The sequence below is a fragment of the Gopherus evgoodei genome, chromosome 6 (assembly GCF_007399415.2).
Source record: "Gopherus evgoodei ecotype Sinaloan lineage chromosome 6, rGopEvg1_v1.p, whole genome shotgun sequence".
Taxonomy (NCBI): domain Eukaryota; kingdom Metazoa; phylum Chordata; order Testudines; family Testudinidae; genus Gopherus; species Gopherus evgoodei.
In genome coordinates, this window is record NC_044327.1 from 120512770 (window position 1) to 120532131 (window position 19362).

At 40.2% G+C, this 19362-nt stretch overlaps 1 protein-coding gene across 6 annotated transcripts in view; it reads right to left on the reverse strand.

Annotated features, from left to right (window-relative positions):
* Nucleotides 1-1421: 1421 nt before the first annotated feature.
* Nucleotides 1422-19362, reverse strand: part of SKA1 (spindle and kinetochore associated complex subunit 1) — a 41312-nt gene continuing 23371 nt past the window's right edge. For all 6 annotated transcript variants that reach the window (XM_030566675.1, XM_030566677.1, XM_030566679.1 and 3 more), the window contains 2 exons: nucleotides 8858-9027; nucleotides 1422-4009 (listed from right to left, as the gene is read on the reverse strand). In XM_030566675.1, coding sequence (XP_030422535.1) covers nucleotides 3861-4009; nucleotides 8858-9027 — 319 coding nt within the window. In that variant the 3' untranslated portion in view covers nucleotides 1422-3860. The remainder of the gene's footprint in view (nucleotides 4010-8857; nucleotides 9028-19362) is intronic.

The window sequence follows — 19362 nt, forward strand, 5'->3', positions numbered from 1 at the left end:
TGTTGTAGCCATGCTGGTCAGGATATTAGTGACCAGACGGAAGAGCTCTGTGCAAGCTCGAAAACTTGTCTCTTTCACTAGCAGAAGCTGGTCCAATCAAGCATATTATCTCACCCTACCTTGTCTCTCAAAATAAACTTTGGCAGGAATATTAAGAAGTTAAGAAATGTGAATAGGCAAAGATAATGGAAATTTATTTCGTATATTGTCTCCATTAGATCTGCCCCCCAAAAGACTTTCTTTGTGAGACCAACAGAAGACTAACTATAGGTCACAGACCTGGTCTAGACAAGAAAAATGACCTATTGTTGTCAGCAGCAGGTTAGGCTAAATCAATGGTGAACCTGGTCAGGCAGCAAGCAGACAAAAAACTGTGCTCAGCCCTATTTTAAAAACAAAGGTTAATGTTTGTATATGCTCCCAGCTAAACCAGTTGTCTTGGTAACAGGACTAGCTGCACCTCTGTCCCCTTTCTGATGTCTAAGTGCACCCTGCAGGTTTTTTGCCTTGTGCCTTCATCTCTCTGAGGGCGGAATTCCATAATTTACCTGTTCCTAGATGAAGCCCTGGGCGACAGCATCCTGTGGATCAACCATGCTTACTAAGCAGGTCTGATTGAGTTTGGGCTACAATAGTTCTTCCTTTTGAAAGCCCATGACCGGTGGAGAATAGAATGACCAGACAACCTTTTAAAACCAAATTACTGTTTACTTTAACAGTAGGAACAAAGCATTTAGAGAAAAAGGATTTTAAAACAATCTAAATGCATCTCTATCTTGCTTTTCTCTGATGGTAAGCAGGACCTTAAATTCCTCGAACAACCCTCTCCTGGAGAAAAAGTATTCCTTTTTAAACCAGCCCCTGTTCTTTTGATCTCCTGTGTTCCTGGGGATTTTTCCTGCCCTGGTGTTTTCTCTTAACAACTTAAGTATTTGTTGGGAAGCAGCTTATCTGAGCCATTCTTTTTCTTTCTTCCTTGCTTTCCTCTACAGCCCCATGTAAACTAAACCAACCTATTCATACAGTAAACATCCCACTAACCAGGTCAACATACTGTATTCATAAATTATTACAGAGCAGCTCCAAATCCATCACACCAGTGTTCATCTGCAAACACACACGTTCTCAGCAATATGTGGCCTGGTGGGAAAAAGACAGAAGAGAAGTCAATCCAAGACAAGCAGAGGGAGAAGGCAGAAAATAAGTCTGCCAGACAGGCTGAAGTGAGTTTATGGAGGGGCATTTTGAAAACAGAAGGCATGAATGAATGGGGAGCCAGTGGACTTGTATGATGGAGGTGATTTATTTTTATGATAGATTCAGGATATTAAGCTTTTCATCTATCCTCTGAAACACTCCTGAGAATACAAAGAGTATACTGCATGCTCTTCCACTCACCCATTCCTCTGCTACCCCTCACAGGTACATGTAGGATGTAGGGTAGGAGAGGCTGAAGAGAGCACACAATGACTGCTGGAGTTAGCAATCCTAGACAGAGTGCTACCGAAAGCTAAGAGCAATGAAGGGCTCCTCCTCCCTCTTGTGCACTGCTCTTCAGAATAGCTAGCCTGTAAGCTCACTCCATTGAGTCCCTCCCCAACCTTTAACTTTCAGTTCCTAAATCTGTAGTAAGATTGTGGGTCCGCCCGCTTCTCCCTTCCCTCTAAACAGTACTCAGAGCTATGAACCCTCTGTGTGCCCACTATGTGGTCCTCCATCTTTGTGAGGGTAACTCTGGTATAGATGTGTTTTAGACTGTAAGCTCCTTAGGATAGGGCCCACGATAGAGACTCTGTGTTCTGCATAGTGCTGTGCACATTGCTTCTGCTCAACAACTAAAGAGTAGGTTGACTTCTAAGGGCTGGGAACTACATGTTAAATATTAATTCAAATTTTAAAAAATCCTTTTGATTATAGGCTTACTTCTAAGGCACTACTCCATCTGTTTGTAGGATTACTCTATCGAGTACGCTGGCATGGACTAAAGTGACTTCTTCAGGCCATTCTAAGCTGCATCAGCTGCCAACAGATCTAGGGCACAAAATAGGCTGCCCATGTGCCCTTCTTTAGCTACACCAACTACACCAGCAGTCAAAAGTCAGGGTGAAGTAGAAGCCACTATGGTGAATCTTTGATAACCTAGAGAACTACCCCTTATACCAGGGAGATTGTCTAGGGGCAGGTTGTTGGTTTAGGACTACTTTGAGCTCATAGAGCAGTGTAAAGCAGATGAGAGCATCGCCTGTGCTGGGGCCCAGTGGACATAGTACTATACAGGAGAAAGAAACAGTCCCTGTTTTATTCTAAACAGGTTGAGCCTACACTAACATTTCCACCATTGCTAGCACAAGGAACTGCACCTGTGCTAGCCAAATAATGTCACAACCACTACAAATTCTCAAGTGCAGAGATGAAAGTTTACCAAAAATTCAGAGGACACTAGAAATTCAGAGAGAAAAATCATTAAAGCTTTTGAAAACCAGTAAGAATTAAGCCAATGATCCATGAAGCCAGATCTCCCTGGTTCACTTCATGTACACCAAACTTTTAAAAAGACAACAGATGGACCCATTTGACAGCTACTCAAACTGAAATTCAGATTGTGCACTCTTTCCACTTATGGAATTTGTGTTGAACACCACACAAAATTCATTCAAATATTACGCAGAATGGAGACTACAGCTTGGATCTCATCACATCAGTATCAGAATCTCAGACAGTAAAAGACTAAAACAAATCCAGACCTACTGAGCACTTACCCAGCCTTCTTTATTGACCTTTCAATAGTTCAAGGTTCAGTCAGGATCTTCCGCTCATTAAACTCTCTCATTATTACTGGCAACATACAAAAAATGCTATTTTAGACTACTTTGTTACTATAACAACAGGTACAGGCCCAAGGAAGGAAAATAACCTTTGTCAAAACTTTTGTCAAACAAAAACACCTTTAGCTACTGCCTGCAACATTGGAATTTATTGCAAAAACAAATAGTCTATTCTAAAATTGGTTACATAGAAGCTAGTGGGTAAGTAATGTTCTAGAATAAGAGCGGTCAGTGTTAAATATTTTCAAAATAGAAACCAGAATTTTCAGTTACATTATCATGGTTCTAGTATTTGTTTTGATTAAATGGGTTGGACTGAAGATGAAATCTGACTGATGAAATGTGAAAAACCAATAGATTATGGAACCATCATCATCAGGTTTGGAAGCATTTATCCACTTCAGAGCTGCATGCCTGGCTCATTTTGGAAACCCCAAAAACAAATTTAGGGTTAGAAGAAAGAGATTGTACAAAAAGTGGAAGAGCAGAAATCAGTTTGATGCATTAACAAAATGAAATGCATATCCCCAAACAATTACCCATTGTTAAGGACAATCTCCGTTATATAAACAAAAAGCAGTATTACACTGCTGAGATTGCAGCTTTTCAGGCCACCATCTGTAGGGTGGCTAAGACATCTACCTGACAACCTCATGAAACTGCTGGGGTGTCAATTACATTCATTTCTACCTTGGACTGGTTATTTATAATGGGAGTAAAGGCCAGTACAAGACACTAGAATCAAATGACAGTAGCCTAATTCAAATCAAAACAACTTTAAAAAGTTCAAGACCTTCAGATGTTTCTAATCCTGGAGAATGAATGCATATGAAAGCAGGCTTATAATAATTCAAAGTGGATGCCTGATCAACGAGCTATATATTTGTTCATCATTACTGTCATTTAGAAAATAAATTAGCTGAGTAGGGAATTTCTGTGTATAGTGTCTTCCGACTTTCTGAAGGCATACAAATCCCTATGCCTAATAAAATATTTATGCCCTGCATTCTGGGCAAAATCAAGTCCAAAACCATATTAGCAGATAACGTAACGGACGAGTCGTGCACCACGGACTTCCCGCACTCTCTGGCAATGCCGGAGGATGTTCAAAATGCTGTGAAAGCGCTTATCCACCTTCAGTTGTGTGAACTCTTTTATATCAGCCTCCACGATAAAAAATTCACCTGAAGAACAAACATACCACATTGAGATGGAAACAAATATTTTATAGGATTTATTTAACATTTCAAAATGTAACACTGTAATCTTTTTCACCATCACTTCACCTTGGTGATGCACTATACATTCAGGCAGCTCCCAAGTGGTGCACTGGCATCATGCTTTGTCACAATAGTTATGTTCCTGACCATTTTCTAAAATTAAATGCTGGAGGTAAACATGATTTTCTGCCACTGAAAATGTTCAGCTGCTGCTGTTTGAAATGATTTGTCAAAACACTGAACTAGAGATGCACAATGCCGTATCTCTTAAAAAATCTGTGGCTACAATTAAGACCATATTGTAAACCATGCAGACATTTTGCTTCATTTTAGTCCTATCCTGAACTCAGTAGAACAGAAAGGTGTATTTTATAAGGTTCACATGACAGCCCAAACTTCTCCATCAAGCCATCGCATTCTAGCCACTGACTTTCCCCAACTGCAGACCCAGATCTGTTTTGTGGCTCAAGCTCACTTCTGTCTTAAATCAGTTTTTTTACAGCTTGAGGACAGAATTTAAATAATGTTACTTGAGCATAAAAGCTATTTATAGTCACAAATTCAAATTCAGTTCATACATCAAATTCTAAATTAAACTGCAGTATCCAGCAAGACAGTTTATTTCTTTAGCACAACATGAAAATGAAGAATATCCGTTTCTATACCTGTTGGCACTGGAAGCTTTTTATGGGGAAATTGAAATGTGAAACTATCCAGCCAGACCAGAAATCCTTTATCCTAAATAATACTTCTAGATGCTGGATAAAGAAGTCCACCAGACAGTGCAAATACAAATAGGATTATGTGGCCCCAGTCCAGAAGAATTTACAGTTTAAGGCCCCAATTCTCCAACTACATCCACATGGTGCTGAATGTATTTGCCAGATTGGGCTAAATTTATGTCATGATGCAACAAAGGAGTAAGACAAGTCATGGGTTAAAGCAAAGAGATTACATGGTTACTCAGCAAAGTCTACTGCACAGCATATTGGGACTGAAGGCCAACTGTTTGATTAGGTATTTTTAAAAAAACAAAACAACCAAACAATACATGTGTCTGAGTCACTGCTTATAGGCACTGCAGCAAACATTTGATCCTTGTCCATTTCTGTATTCCCAGATACTGTATCTGCACTGACTAGTAGGGCCTGTTTTCATTTAAGATTATCCAGTGAACGATGTTTTGTCTCCTCAGAAGCAGACCTCACTACTGTCACCTATACCTTTGTCACCTCCAGGCAGATTGAGGACTCTGGAGATTCTGCTGGTAAAGACTGGAGGGGCTGCTAGGACGACACGTGACATTTCCCAGAAGCACCCAGGGTTGTGACACACCTCACTACCACCTGCCTTTAGTGGGAGAAAGCCCTTTTCTGTGACTGCCAGGGGGTCAGCTCCTCAACTCCACTGGCTACAGACAACACAAGCACTCCCCTCTAGGCCTGCTGTTACTCTACAAGTTAGTGATTAGCACATTCCAACCACCAAGCCTTCCAAGCATCTCCCTGGAGCATCCAGCGCCTGGTCTCTCGACACAGATTTGCTGCTTCCAAAGACCCTAGTTTACCAGTTACATCTCAGACCACCACTTCACTTAACGCACAGAACTTAGATAAGCTTATAGTGCAATCAGGTATAAGTAGAGGACAGAACAAGAAGCAATGAGCTTAAATTGCAGCAAGGGAGATTTAGGTGAAACATTAGGAAAAAACTTCCTAACTGTAAGGATATATGAGTACTGGAACAAATTATCTAGGGAAGCTGCAGAATCTCTGTCACTGGAGATTTTGACAAACACCTGTCAGGGATGGTCTAGATAATACTTAGTCCTGTCTCAGTGCAGGGGACTGGACTAGATGACCTATCAAGATCCCTTCCAGTCCTACATTTTTATGGTTCTAATAGAAAGTAAAAGTATTAGAAACAACCAATTTGTTGATATATAAAATAAAATCATAATACGAATTCTAGAGCCCAGACTTTATTAACTAAATCAGTGATACTCAGACCTACGCTAGTACAGAAGCGAAATCAGCTAACATTACCCAAAAGAGCCACAGTAGTGTGAATTTATATATATATATTCTCACAGCAAATAAATTAATAACTTAGTGCAAGTTGGTAACTTAAATGGTTAATAACATAGTAAAAGCATCCTGACTGGTTAATAACTTAGATTGGTTAATAATTAAAATCACAGTTTTTAATATCATGTGCTGCAAAGAGCCGCAGGAATCATAGAATATCAGGGCTGGAAGGGACCTCAGGAGGTCATCTAGTCCAACCCCCTGCTCAAAGAAGGACCAATCCCCAGACAGATTTTTACCCTAGTTCCCTAAATGGCCCCCTCAAGGATTGAACTCACAACCCTGGGTTTAGAGCTGACTTCCTGCACATTGCAGCAGACAGAATCTGTGTAATACAGCCCTAAGCTCTGGCTGAGTTACTTAAGCCCTCAAATCATGGTTTAAAAAGACTTTTTTTTTTTTTTGTAAAAAGTTACAAAGAATTCACTATTTACACTTGTTTAAACTTGCAAGTGACCCATGCCCCGGGTCTCTGCCAATCTGACCTGGGAGGAAATTCCTTCCCAACCCCAAATATGGGGATCAGTTAGACCCTCGATCATATGGGCAAGACCCAGCAGGCAGATACGTGGGAAAGAATTCTCTGTGGTAACTCAGAGCACTCCCCATCTACTATCCTATCTCTGGCCATTGAGGATTTTTGTTATTGGCAGTCACTGATGGGCCTCATCCCATTGTAGGCAGCCCCATCATACCATCCCATCCATAAACTTACCAAGATCAGTCTTGAAGTCAGTTAGGTTTTTGTCCCCATTGCTCTCTCCTGGCCTAGAAGGCTGTTCCACAACTTCACTCCTCTGATAGTTAGAAACCTTCGCCTAATTTTGAGCCTAAACTTGTTGATGGCCAGTTTATATCCATTTGTTACTGTGTCCACACTGGCGCTTAAACTTAAATAACTGCCCTTCCTCCCTGGTATTTATCTCTCTGATGTATTTATAGAAAGCAATTGTATCTCCCCTCAGCCTTCTTTTGATTAGGCTAAACAAGCCAAGCTCTTGGAGTCGCCTCTCATAAGGAGGGTGTAATATATGCTGATTACAAATTGAGAGTTCTTAAAGGTCTGGGACCCAGTTATTTGAGAAATCCCCTTTCTACCCATGTCTCATTGTGGCAGGTAAGATTTGCTGGTCTTCTGCAGTGGATAGTGCCTGAGGGTGCCAGCAGGGCATTGTCAGCTGAGTTCCCCTAAGTCCAAGTATGGTGATTGTGCACAGAATATTAACCATCTTGGCATATCTGCAATTTATTGATTTAGACACTCACCATCTGAGACTGCTTTACAGCATGTCCAAGAGTCTCAAAAGTGACTAGAGATTTTGAATGCTTTAATTTTGGAGCACCCAAACTGAAAATTCTTTGAAGGGCCTAATTATCAGAACCAATGAGCATCTACCTTCTGAAAATAAGGCCCCTTTAAGGTGTTTCAAGTTGGACAACCAAAAAATGAAGGCACCCAAAAATCACTAGTCACTTAAGAAAACCTTTCACCTTTTCTTGTACATTTCTGCTACAACATCCAGATGCTCTGATAAAAAATGGTTACTAATCTTTCATAATGGTTGTTCTTTGAGATGTGTTGCTTGTGTCCATTCCATGTTAGATGTGTGCACATCGTGCGCACAGCTGCTGGATATTTTTCTCTTAGTGGTATCTGTAGGACCGGCTCTAGCACCCTCTGGAACCATAGACGAACGCGGTGGTATAAGGGGTCCTGCCAGCTCTGCACCCTCTCGGTTCCTTCTTGCCGATAACTCCAATAGAAGAATAGGAGGGTAGGTCATGGAATGAGCAGGAGCAACACATCTCAAAGAACAACAGTTACAAAAAATTAGTAACCGTTTTTTCTTCTTTGAGTGCTTGCTCATGTCCATTCCATGCTAGGTGACTCACAAGCAGTACCATCGAAGGCAGGCTTAGAATTTATGGACGTGCTGACTGCAACACCACTCTTCTGAAACTGGCATCGTCATACGCTTGCTGGGTGATGGCGTAGTGGGATGCAAAGGTATGAACCTATGATCATGTTGCGACTCTGCAGATGTCCTGGATTGGTATTTGCGCGAGGAATGCTGATGATGAAGCCTGAGCTCTCGTGGAATGAGCAGTCACAATGGCTGGAAGCAGAACCTTGCCTGCTCGTAGCAAGCCCAGATACATGCAGTTATCCAGGACAAGATTCTTTGGGATGACACTGGCAGCCCTCTCATCCTTTCCGCTACTGCCACAAAGAGTTGCACAGATCTGCTGAAGGGTGTAGTCATTTTGATATAGAAGGCCAGGGCCCACCTAACATCTAACGTATGGAGCTGATGTTCCTCAGTGGTCTTGTGAGGTTTTGGAAAGAATATAGGCAGAAAAATGTCCTGATTTTTGGGGAATTGCAACACCACCTTTGATAGGAAGGCTGGATGAGGGCGCAGCTGGACCTAGTCCTTCAAGAACACCATATAAGGGGGTTCTGATGTCAAGACTTTGATCTCAGACCCTCTTCTGGCTGAGGTGATCGCCAAGCAACCATTACAGGCAGTAAGAAGGAACTGAGAGTGTGTGGAGCCGGCAGCACCCGTCATATCGCTGAGCCAGTACTAGAGATACCACTAAGGGAAAAATCTCTGGCAACAGTGCATATGGCATGCACATACCTAGCATACAATGGATATGAGCAAGCACTCAAAGAAGAATGAAAGTTTTATAAATACATGCATAAATTAAAAAAGAATACCTTTAGTATCCTTGGTTTCTTCTTCCAGGAATCTGTGGTAGAGATTTCTGACAGCAGAGCTCATAGATTTCATCGGCTGATGTAAGATCTTATATTTGCTAACCACCGCTTTATTCAAATCTTGAACAACTCCATTAATTTGAACATATGTTAAACGACCCCGCATGTACCTGAAAAAAAAAATAATCAAAAACTGGTAACAAGAAAATCACAGATTTGGAGTGCCAAAAGTCTATTTCCATTTCTTTCTCTCCAATGAGCCCTAATTCCTAAAAGTCAAACCCAATTAAGAATTTCCTCATGCATTTAGCAGACAGTAGTTCATTTTGATCAATTTCTTTGATCCCTTTAATAGCTATGTTGAAATAGCATAACCTGAAAGAGAAAATCCAAAAATTGCTACATTAAGGAGTGAAAAATAACCAGTGCCTAAAGACTGCCAGAAACATTTTAAAAATAAAATGAAAAGGTTGTGATTATTGCACATCCAGTTCATGCAACTACAGGAGCAAAATCAAGCACAGCTTCTCAAGTACAAGGCAAGCAATAATTAAACTAGAATATTTCATTTACTTTAAAAGAAAATGGTTTGCAATTTGAAGACCAAAGGGTCTCTTCCTCTAATCTTCTATGGTTAGTTACTTTACTTGTACTTGTAAGTCATGGCTGTTTTAAATCGTGATAGCTACATAGCTTTAGAGTTGGATATAGAATTCTCCCTTCCCAGATTTTAAAATATTTTGTTAAACTGCTATCAACCATGATCAGATTTGCTGACGACAGGCTAGAGATATAGGTAACACAGGAAGACAGAAACAAAATAATATTGAGATATTAGAACAAATTAATTGCTTGCAACCAGGGGCTATTCAGTATTCATAAAGTCATACATCCAAGGAGAGGAAATAAACAGCTCTAATACAAACTGGGGAACATTTATATAAAAAACAGCAAATCCAAGACAGATCTGGGCTGACTGACAGCCAACTTAATAAAAGGTAAACTTGAAAACCATTGCAATAAAAGCCAATGCTAAACCCAGGGGAAAAAAAATATATAGAATTTATGTGGGTGATTTTTCAGCTGTTTTTGCATATTTTGAAATGATGTGTGTTCTGAAACTGCCCTGCCATAACTTTTTCATAAGGCTATTTTGGAAAACTGTCGTTCATTCTCCTTCAGGTCTGAATTACAGTTATAAATAAATCTATTGTGAAAATAAAGCACAAGCCCAGAAAAATGCTGACCATCAATGTAACTTACCGCTCAAACATTAAATACTGTCATATTTACCTGCTGTTTTGCAAGTTCAGAAAAATAAAGCTACTATTTAACAGCAACACTCATCTCTGCCCATTTTGTAATTAAAAATTAATTCTCCAAAATTTTGCACATTGATTCAGCCCCGTTCAACTAGACCTAAACTGTGCACTAAAGGGCCAATCCTGTTACTATTAACTTCAATGAAAGGAGGATTAAGCCCTTAACTTTTCTGCTATTGGGTATGTGGTTTCACTGTGGCATCCATCAGCTGAATTGGAAATCATTTCAAAACTCATATCTCAAAGATAACTCCTTCTCAAGCAACCTACAAACACTATTTTAACCCATTTACCATAAAAACAAAAAAGTGCAATTCCATTTCCAGTTAATCAACATAGCTCAAACACTAAGTATTGTGTCCTGCTTGTTTTACATTTTAAAAGCTGGTAACACATTATTCCACATTCACTGGCCTTTGTAGTGGACAGCATGATATATGCTATATTTCACCAAATAAGTATGATCCACTATAAACCATTCACAAGTTGTAAAATGCCGAGTAATCAATCTCACAAATTGAAATGTCATAACACAACTATGCAATACCTGCATTCTCACCCCCAGCCCTCCCAAACACTATTTCAACTTCTGTGTATATGTTCCCTGCCAATAGATTCATGGACACTGAATAGAAAAGTATCCCAACCCGAAGTCATAATTTTCACTAATGGCTGATGTAAATCTATGTTTATAATTTAAAATGCTTGATGTCAACATACTACTAAGATGCTAACGGATGATTCAAAGCTAGTACCAAAAGCAAGGTTCTAAAATAGTTACTGAAATAGCAAAGTTTTGCATATCCATGCACGAGACCAAGTGAAACTTGTTCTAAGCATCTTGATTGCCTTATGGTCTAGACAGACATTAAAGAAAAGAAGTGAGATTCTGAACTATGTATCTTAGAGGTACAACACAGAACTTACAACCCACAGCTAGAGGTTAAGGTGGCTTTAAACCAATCTTACATCCTACTGGTTTGGGGCTATCCAGAACAGTTCTGGAGCATCCCTCAGCATTATTTAGCACAGTAGTTCTCAAACTTTTGCATTGGTGACCCCTTTCACACAGCAAGCTTCTGAGTGCGACCCCCACCCCCATATAAATTAAGAACACATTTTTTATATTTAACTCTATTACAAATGTTGGAGGAAAAGCGGGGCTTGGGGGTGGAGGCTGACGGCTCGCAACCTCCCATGTAATAACCTCACGACCCCTTGAGGGGTCATGACCCCCCCGTTTGAGAACCCCTGATTTAGAATGTCTAAGTTATGGCAGTCCCCACAGGATCTCCACAGTACTATCTGCTGTGATCCTAACCCCAACACACCCTTCCAACCCTCAACTGCATCCTCAGAGCCTATCCTTGCAAAAGGAGTCTCCGGAGAACAGTGTGTGGCTGTCTGCTTCAATTTCTGAACCAAGGAATTCTCCCCAGGCCAGGTCTGCAGCTTTTACAGTTTCTTGATGCTGCTCTGGCCCCTTTACCCTGTGTAAAAGGGGCTGAAGTGGGAGTGAGATTCTCATCCAGTTTTCCAGACAGATGAAGAGTACTGAATTAGCATGTTCTTTTCATCTGCATTATGTGAGCTTTCAAGCAGAACTACCAGTAGGTAACATCCAAAGCCCTGAAAAAAAATAAGCCCAGAGGAAAAACAAAATTAGGGCAATATAGAATGAGTCCCCACCCCTTCTGTTTTAGGCAGTTGAAACATTGACAAGCTTACTATTTTAAACACTTTAATAGCCAAGATTTTTGGCTGCAGAACACTCTAGACTAATCCAAAGGTAGTAAGGCATGCACAGCTAAATAAAAAATGATATGGGAAGCAACAGACATGCTGTTATAGCAGTGGCCACCATTAACTCCATTTCATTAATTATTATGTCCTTATGAGTCATATTTCCTACCACAATGTTCCCCACCACCACCACCAAGAACCCTGAAACTTGACCTGATTTAACTTCTAATTCTGTTCAGTCCTAGTTTTAGGAGGATGTAGAAAAATATGTATTTGTGAGGCGTGTCTGAGTTACAATCTAGTTTTGAAGCGCTTTTATTACTATTAGTGCATCAGCACAGTGGGGGCTGTAGCAGATTAAATATGAAACAAATGCTGGAAAAGAAGCTGTACTCCAATGTAATCTGACTACATAAATAAAATCTTTAGAAGATTAAAAAAGTGGAACATTCTTAAATAGAGCAAAGGCAAATCAATCAGCATTTTGAAACTAATGGCACAAAAGAGTGAAACAGTATTACCATATATCACACCTTAAAAGTCAATGACAGCCAACATTAAAGTCAACAGAAAACAAGTCAGAATTATTCTGTTAATGGGACTGATAGATATTAGGTGCCAGGTTTCCAGAATCAGGACTGATATTCTAATTCCAAATTACCTTGTCCCTAAATTACTTGTAACCAGTTATGATCAATCAATGGCATTGTGTTTATAGAAAAACAAAAGCCAGAATCAACTCACAAGCCTATGGTGATGAGATAATATGCAAACAAATAAGGAAATATGTAAGTAAAGATAAATTGTGCTCTATAAAAACTATACACAGGTTGTATAATTAAAACTACTTATTCTACATTCATACAATTATTTTTCATTGAAAAAACGTACCACAACACTTTGAACTATATATACATACACACCACTGAAATGCAACCGCATTTGGTGTGGAGGTGTGCAACTAACAGATAGCACAGAGCAGTTGTGGGAGGATTATGTACTCTATATTTAGATGGACTTTTTCTGTTACGTGATTGTAAACAATGCCTTGCTTATATTCATCGACTGTATCTTTATTACTATACATCCTATTTGCTTTTTTCTTTACCTGTGAGGGAGAATTTCTCAAGTTACAAGAGTAACTCTCTGGCATTTTTCTCTGCCTGATTCTCCCAGCTGTAGGCAGGAACAAGCTATTCCCTAATCCTCTCATGTTCTCATCTGACCCTTGCTAAAATCCAGACACAGCAGGAACCTAAATGAATCAAGGTAACTATTATATTTTTAAAATCAGATTAATTGAAATTCTTCCATTGACTTTAATAAAGTTAAACCTCAGACCTACTAGAATCCAACAAAAGTGGTTATGTATACAGTGGTACATTATGTCTAATTAGTTCCCTTTTAACATCAGGCAAGCATCAGGCTTAACAGTCTCATTTAAAAACAAAAAAAGCCATTTATTTATTACAACTGCATTTTTCCTTTAATCCACAATTTATCATGAACAGCAAAAAAGCCCCACAACACTACTTTCCTCAAAGAAAAGCAATTAACCTACCCTTTATATCAGAGGAACAAATTCTTCCAACAGCCAGTCACCAAAAACAAAGTTTGAGAGCGGAAAATATTTTTTATTTGGTTACCAAGCTCTGAAAATGGGAACTTATAATGTATAACAAGAACCTAAAAATGTCACAAACCCTAAGAAGCTTGGGAAAGAAGTCAAGGAACCATTTAAATCTGTCTTGAATTTAAAGTATATTGAGAGATTTTACTTTAACTGAAAAAGTGTCCTGACCTAGCTTTGAAGTCTATTCCAGAAGTTTTAACGTTACACGTACACTTCTCCTTGAAAGAAGATATTCTAAATGATCCAGATATCTTTATATCTGTGCTCAAATGCATCCTATATCTTCGATACCTGCTGTTCTAAAAATATCAAGGTGGTGCAGATTATACTATGACAATTAGTTCCCTAAAAATATCTCCTGCATAACACCACATAAACAGGGCTGGAAAAGCAGCTGGATCTTGTCAGCTGATAATTCCCACAGCCTGTGGGAGCTCTCAGCCGTCACAGAACCAGCAATCCTCTACTAGCATAATCTCTGGGGACCATTCCAGTTGGTGTATATTAGAGCCGATACTAAGCTACTCTATCATATAACAGAACAGGGGCAGATTGGCTCAGAGAATCACGGGCCTCTAATTAACCCTCTGATTGCTAGCCTCTAGGAATACTTAGTTTGCAGCAACTGTAGGTGTAAACCTACCTTGCACGACCCAAACACTAGGGCTATGTCCACACTGACCCTCAGTTTGGACGATGAGGATACGAAGAGCAATGCGAACAGTGCTGCACTATAACTCCCCTATGTGGATGCTGTGGGAGCAAACTAAAAGGTTTCTAGTTCGCATTAATGTAGACCAGTTTGACAAGAACTATGTTAACATGAACTAGGAACTTTCAGTTTGCACCTGCAGTGTCACACGGCGGAGCTACAGCACAGCACTTTAGTGCTCACTATTTATTCACACCCCCGTAGTATGACCTGCAAGGCAGCACAAACGAGCCTGAAGTGTCTGATTGGGCCCTGCTAAGATGCATCGAAAGTTCGCTAGTGTGGTGTGATCTAACTTGCTTTGAAATGGAAGTAGATCAGTGCACACTAGGGAACTTTTAGCATGCAGCAGCAGGGCCCACACAGACACATAGAACACGGCACACTAATTCAAGGTAGATTTTCACCCCCAGCTTGCTCCAAACTAAGTGTTTGTGTAAATATGCCACATCCCCTCACTTCTGAGCTGAGGGTCTCTCAGTGCAAGAAAGCATTCAGGCTTTAATGTATTTATTAGAATATATTTCTAAACATATCATATTAGGATATACAGTGTCCCAAAACTAATTCACAGAATTTCACTGAAACAATTTGAGAGTTCAGTTTAAATGGCATTCTGGCTAAGGTGTCTGTCACATTTTTTAAAAATGATGGTTTTCTTCTGAGAGGCCTAAATTAAAAATAGTCAAACAGCTTTAGAGGAAAGCAATATACAGACATATATTCGTTTTACATTAACTGCAATATAAAGGTTGAAATTTTAACTGCAGAGGAATCATAAACCTGAAGTCTGCCCCCTGTATATACAACTGGATCTTTCATTCCATGATCCCACAACATGCAGAATTTTGCAGGTTTATTTAAGGCTGTACAGGAAATGTGTAATTTCAACACAACAGTACAAACATTCTATTTAGTTATGCTGTCTTCTTGAAGAAGTGGTACAGTAAAAAGTCAGCTTCTTTCCATTACAGGTGAAACTTGCACCAAGGCCCATCTACAACAGGCAATCCTCTGAGTGGTTGCTTCAAACAGGTTTCACAGTATTTTATTATTTACTTCCCATGCTGTGTGATCTTGTAATGCATGCACACACAGAAAAGAAGAACAAAGGCTGGTTAAGCCTCCCTTACATTTGAATATCCTGAATCATGTGTGTATACGTACACACACAATATATATCTATATCTATATATTTAAATGGACAAAAAATGTATGCTAAGTGCTGAGGCTACATCCACACTGAGCACCCGAATAAGTGGTCTAATTTCAAATGTACTGAGCACTCACAGTGCCCCCTGACCTCAGCATGTAACCCTTGAAACATCCTATGTTCCTCTAAGACAAAGAGAAGACTATAGGGCTTCAGGGCAGTGTAGAGTGATAGCAAGTAAGCTGATGTCAGCAAGATTCAATAAATATTTTGTTCGGCCACAAAATTTATTTTATAAGTATGGCAGCAGTCATACTAAACTCCATGACAGCTGGACAACTCTACAGAGCTGGCCTCTTGGAGTCCTGGTGCTCGTAAACCTCTGGCACAGTTAAAGATTCCTCATTCAAGGGTTTGGTGTTTTTTATATGTATGTATGTATGTCATGTGGTCATTCCTGTCCACTACACAACAGTCAGAAACATGTCCTCTCACTGATAAATGAACAGTCTGGTTTAGCTATAATAGATATTGACACTGGGTTATACAGCATTAAAGTCATGCCTCCTCTTCGTCCAGTCCCTGCCCTCCTGCCCTGAAAGTATTCCTTATTGAGAGGTCACTGTGATTTTTATTTGGAAATGAAACACATATCTACATTTCAATGTCTCATCCTAACACATATGCCACCAATAAACACATATTCACATATGCATCCCGCTGAGCTGAGGCCAAGCATAATACATTTCAAATCAAAAGCTTAATAGTCTGAGAAAGTTACAATGATCAAATACACATTTGAAATGAAAATATTATCTCAGACGTAACCATAACACCATCATTACCATAACACCATCGTATTCTTTCCAGATCACTAATATTCTATAGAGATGATGGAAACTTTATCCCAAGTGAAAGATGTGATATGACTTTGAACCCTGAATCACTCTGACATCTACTTCTATTTAACAGAGAAGTTATTCATTAAAATTCTATAAAGCTGCAGTATCAGATTAGCGTCTATAAATTTCTTACCACCACCATGGGCAGACTTAACTGCTTAAATTCATCTGAGATATTTAATTTGGTCTATTACCCTTTAAAGTACCATTTGAACACAATAGGGCTGGATACAGGAAAGCCTGATATACACATGGATATTGCAAAGTGTTAAGACAAACTATGAACTTCCACTTCAAAGGTGACCATGTGTTTTGAAAGTCACATGGGAAGGGGACTGCTCACTACATATAGGTCTCATCTGAGATTCAGTCCAAATCATTAGGTACCAAGTGAAATAGTGAGTTTGGTGGTTTCCCCAGCTTCACATTACAAAACCACCAAACAGAGAAGAATGTTTTTGTATTAATAGGAACTGTTCACATTGATCCAAATCACTCCTCATGAATTGTACACATCTGTTGTGCTACATAAACAGGCTTGGAAGGTTTAGATTTGTATTGGTAAATGCCAGTAAACATGAATTTCACCATACACACACAAACTGACCTAAAAATATTTCCCTCAATAATACGCCTCTACCTCAATATAACGCGGTCCTTGGGAGACAAAAAATATCACTGTTATAAGTGAGACCGCATTATATCAAACTTGCTTTTCTCCTCCGTTCCCCGATCACCTCCTCCAGACACCCCATCCCTAATCACCCCCAGGGCTCCACCCTGTCCCCTGACTGCTCTGACCCCTATCTACCCCCCACCCACCTCCTAACAAGCACTCACCAGCAGCGGCGGGAAGCAGAGCAGCCAGGCTGCAGTCCGCTCCACTCCGCCAACTCCCAGCCGCAGTGCTCCGCTTCCCGCCGCCAGTGACTGAGGGGAGGTTGGGGAAAAAATGCTGCCCGTACTCACCTGCAGCGGGAAGCGGAGTGATGGGTCCCAGCCCATTTCGCTTTCCTTGCCCCGACACCAACCGTGTTGCTTGGGGGCGGCTGGGGAAAGGTCCTGTAGTCAGCTCCGGCAGGAAGCAGAGTGCCACAGCTGGGAGCTGGCAGAGTGGAGCAGGCTGGGGCTAGGCTACTCCACTTCCCGCCGCCAGTGCGTGCCGGGAGGTTGGGAAAAGGACGCCCCCCATACTCACCTGTGGCAGGAAGCGGGACGCTGCGGCTGGGAGCTGGCGGAGTGGAGCGGGCTGGGGCCAGGTTGTTCTGCTTCCGCCACTGCTGGTGAGTGCAGGGGGATCCCTTCCCCCAAGCCTCCTCCCCCAAGCAACACGGCTGGGGACGCGGAAGGGGCTGATCCCAGCACCCCACTAATTCCCTGGGCCACTCTGGGACTGCAGGGCCCCTAAAAGTGCCCTTCCACACCTCCTTCCCCCCAGACCCAGGGGGGGGGGAAGCCACTGACCACCCCTGAGACCCTCTGCCCCTTATCGAACCCCTCGGCCCCGGCCTTACTACAGCTTGATTTAAAGATATTTACTTTATATATTTTGACATGATGTTGAAAATCTGTTTTAATTGTTATAAGCTTTAAGTTTTTGAATGTGTGTCTAGTCATTAAATAATTATCTGCCCCCCCTCCAAAATTTCTTGCAACTTCGAAAATTGAAATCAACAAAAAAAAATTTTTTAATTCTTAAAACCCATAATTTTGCATAACTGAAAATGTTAATTGATAAAATAGATAAAAAGTTTAAAAACATTGATATTTTCCATCAAATTTATTATAAAAATTGAATTCTACCAAGCCTATCAATAAAAATATTTCTATTAATATTATCAAAGATTTGTATTGGACTATAAATGCATACAGTATTTTAGAAACATACATAAACACTTTCTGCCCGACCAACGGTGAACAGAACTGCATTTATTCAGCTCTTTCCCTCTTCAAAACACTTTATAATCATCTTCACCTAATTAATCTTCACCCTGCCCCAATTAGGTGCAGATTTATTAACCCCATTTTATAACCTCAAAGGTTAGTGGTGAGCTGCCAAGGAAAATTATTGGGTCTGTGCTTTTTTTTTTTTTTTTTAAATCTAGACAAAGAACTTTCTTAATAATTTAGCACCCCCACTTCTTCAATTTAGGGTTGAGACAACTCACAACCCATAAATTCGAGGCTCCCCAAAAATCTTGCAGCAAAGGACAGGAACACAAGACTTAAAATACCTGAAATTTAAACAAATGAATAAACTTTCTGGCTTTCTTTATGCATCAATGTAGTGGGAGGGAAAAAGGTACAAACACTGTATTTTCCCTCTCTGCAGACTCATTATCCTTAGATCTTTTGCCCTAGGCCACTAAAAGTGAGAGAGAGAGAGAGTGTCAGTCAGAGACGGCCTTGTAATTTAAGAGGTTCTGATTCCCAGTCCTACGCTAGCCCACGTGTCTAGTAACCAGGTATTCCATTACCAAGACCAAAAACCGGAAACATGAGAATGATGCATTTTAAGCAGAAGCTACATGGGTAACCAAGAGTAATATCTGAAGATTAGGAAAAACAGCAGCCAGTTCTCAGCACTAACACTGCACAAACAGCCTTTCTTGCACTTAACAGAAGAACAATGGTTCCAAGTTCAGAACTAGGTCTTTTGGATGCAGATGAGTGGAAAAAGTCTTTCACAGACTGTTCAGGATTGGGCTACATTCCAGAGTTCAGATGTGAAAATAACCCTGCAGCTCCCCAGCAGTATCCCTCCACAAAGTAAAGAACCATTGTGTGATGTTATTTTGAAAAATGCTTTAGCAAAATCATGTGGCCTCAGGGAAACTTTGCAGTCATTGGAACCAAGCCTCAAGATCAAAACCAATTTTAATTTGCCAAAGAAAGGATTAATAGTGACAGTTAGGTAAAAAAAAAAAAAAAAATACTACCGCAGAAAAGCTTCTATATGCGTATTAAAACACATTATCATAACTGAATTTTCATCAAATTAATTTCTCTATCTGGAGGGTTTTTTTATTTCTTTCCTCTG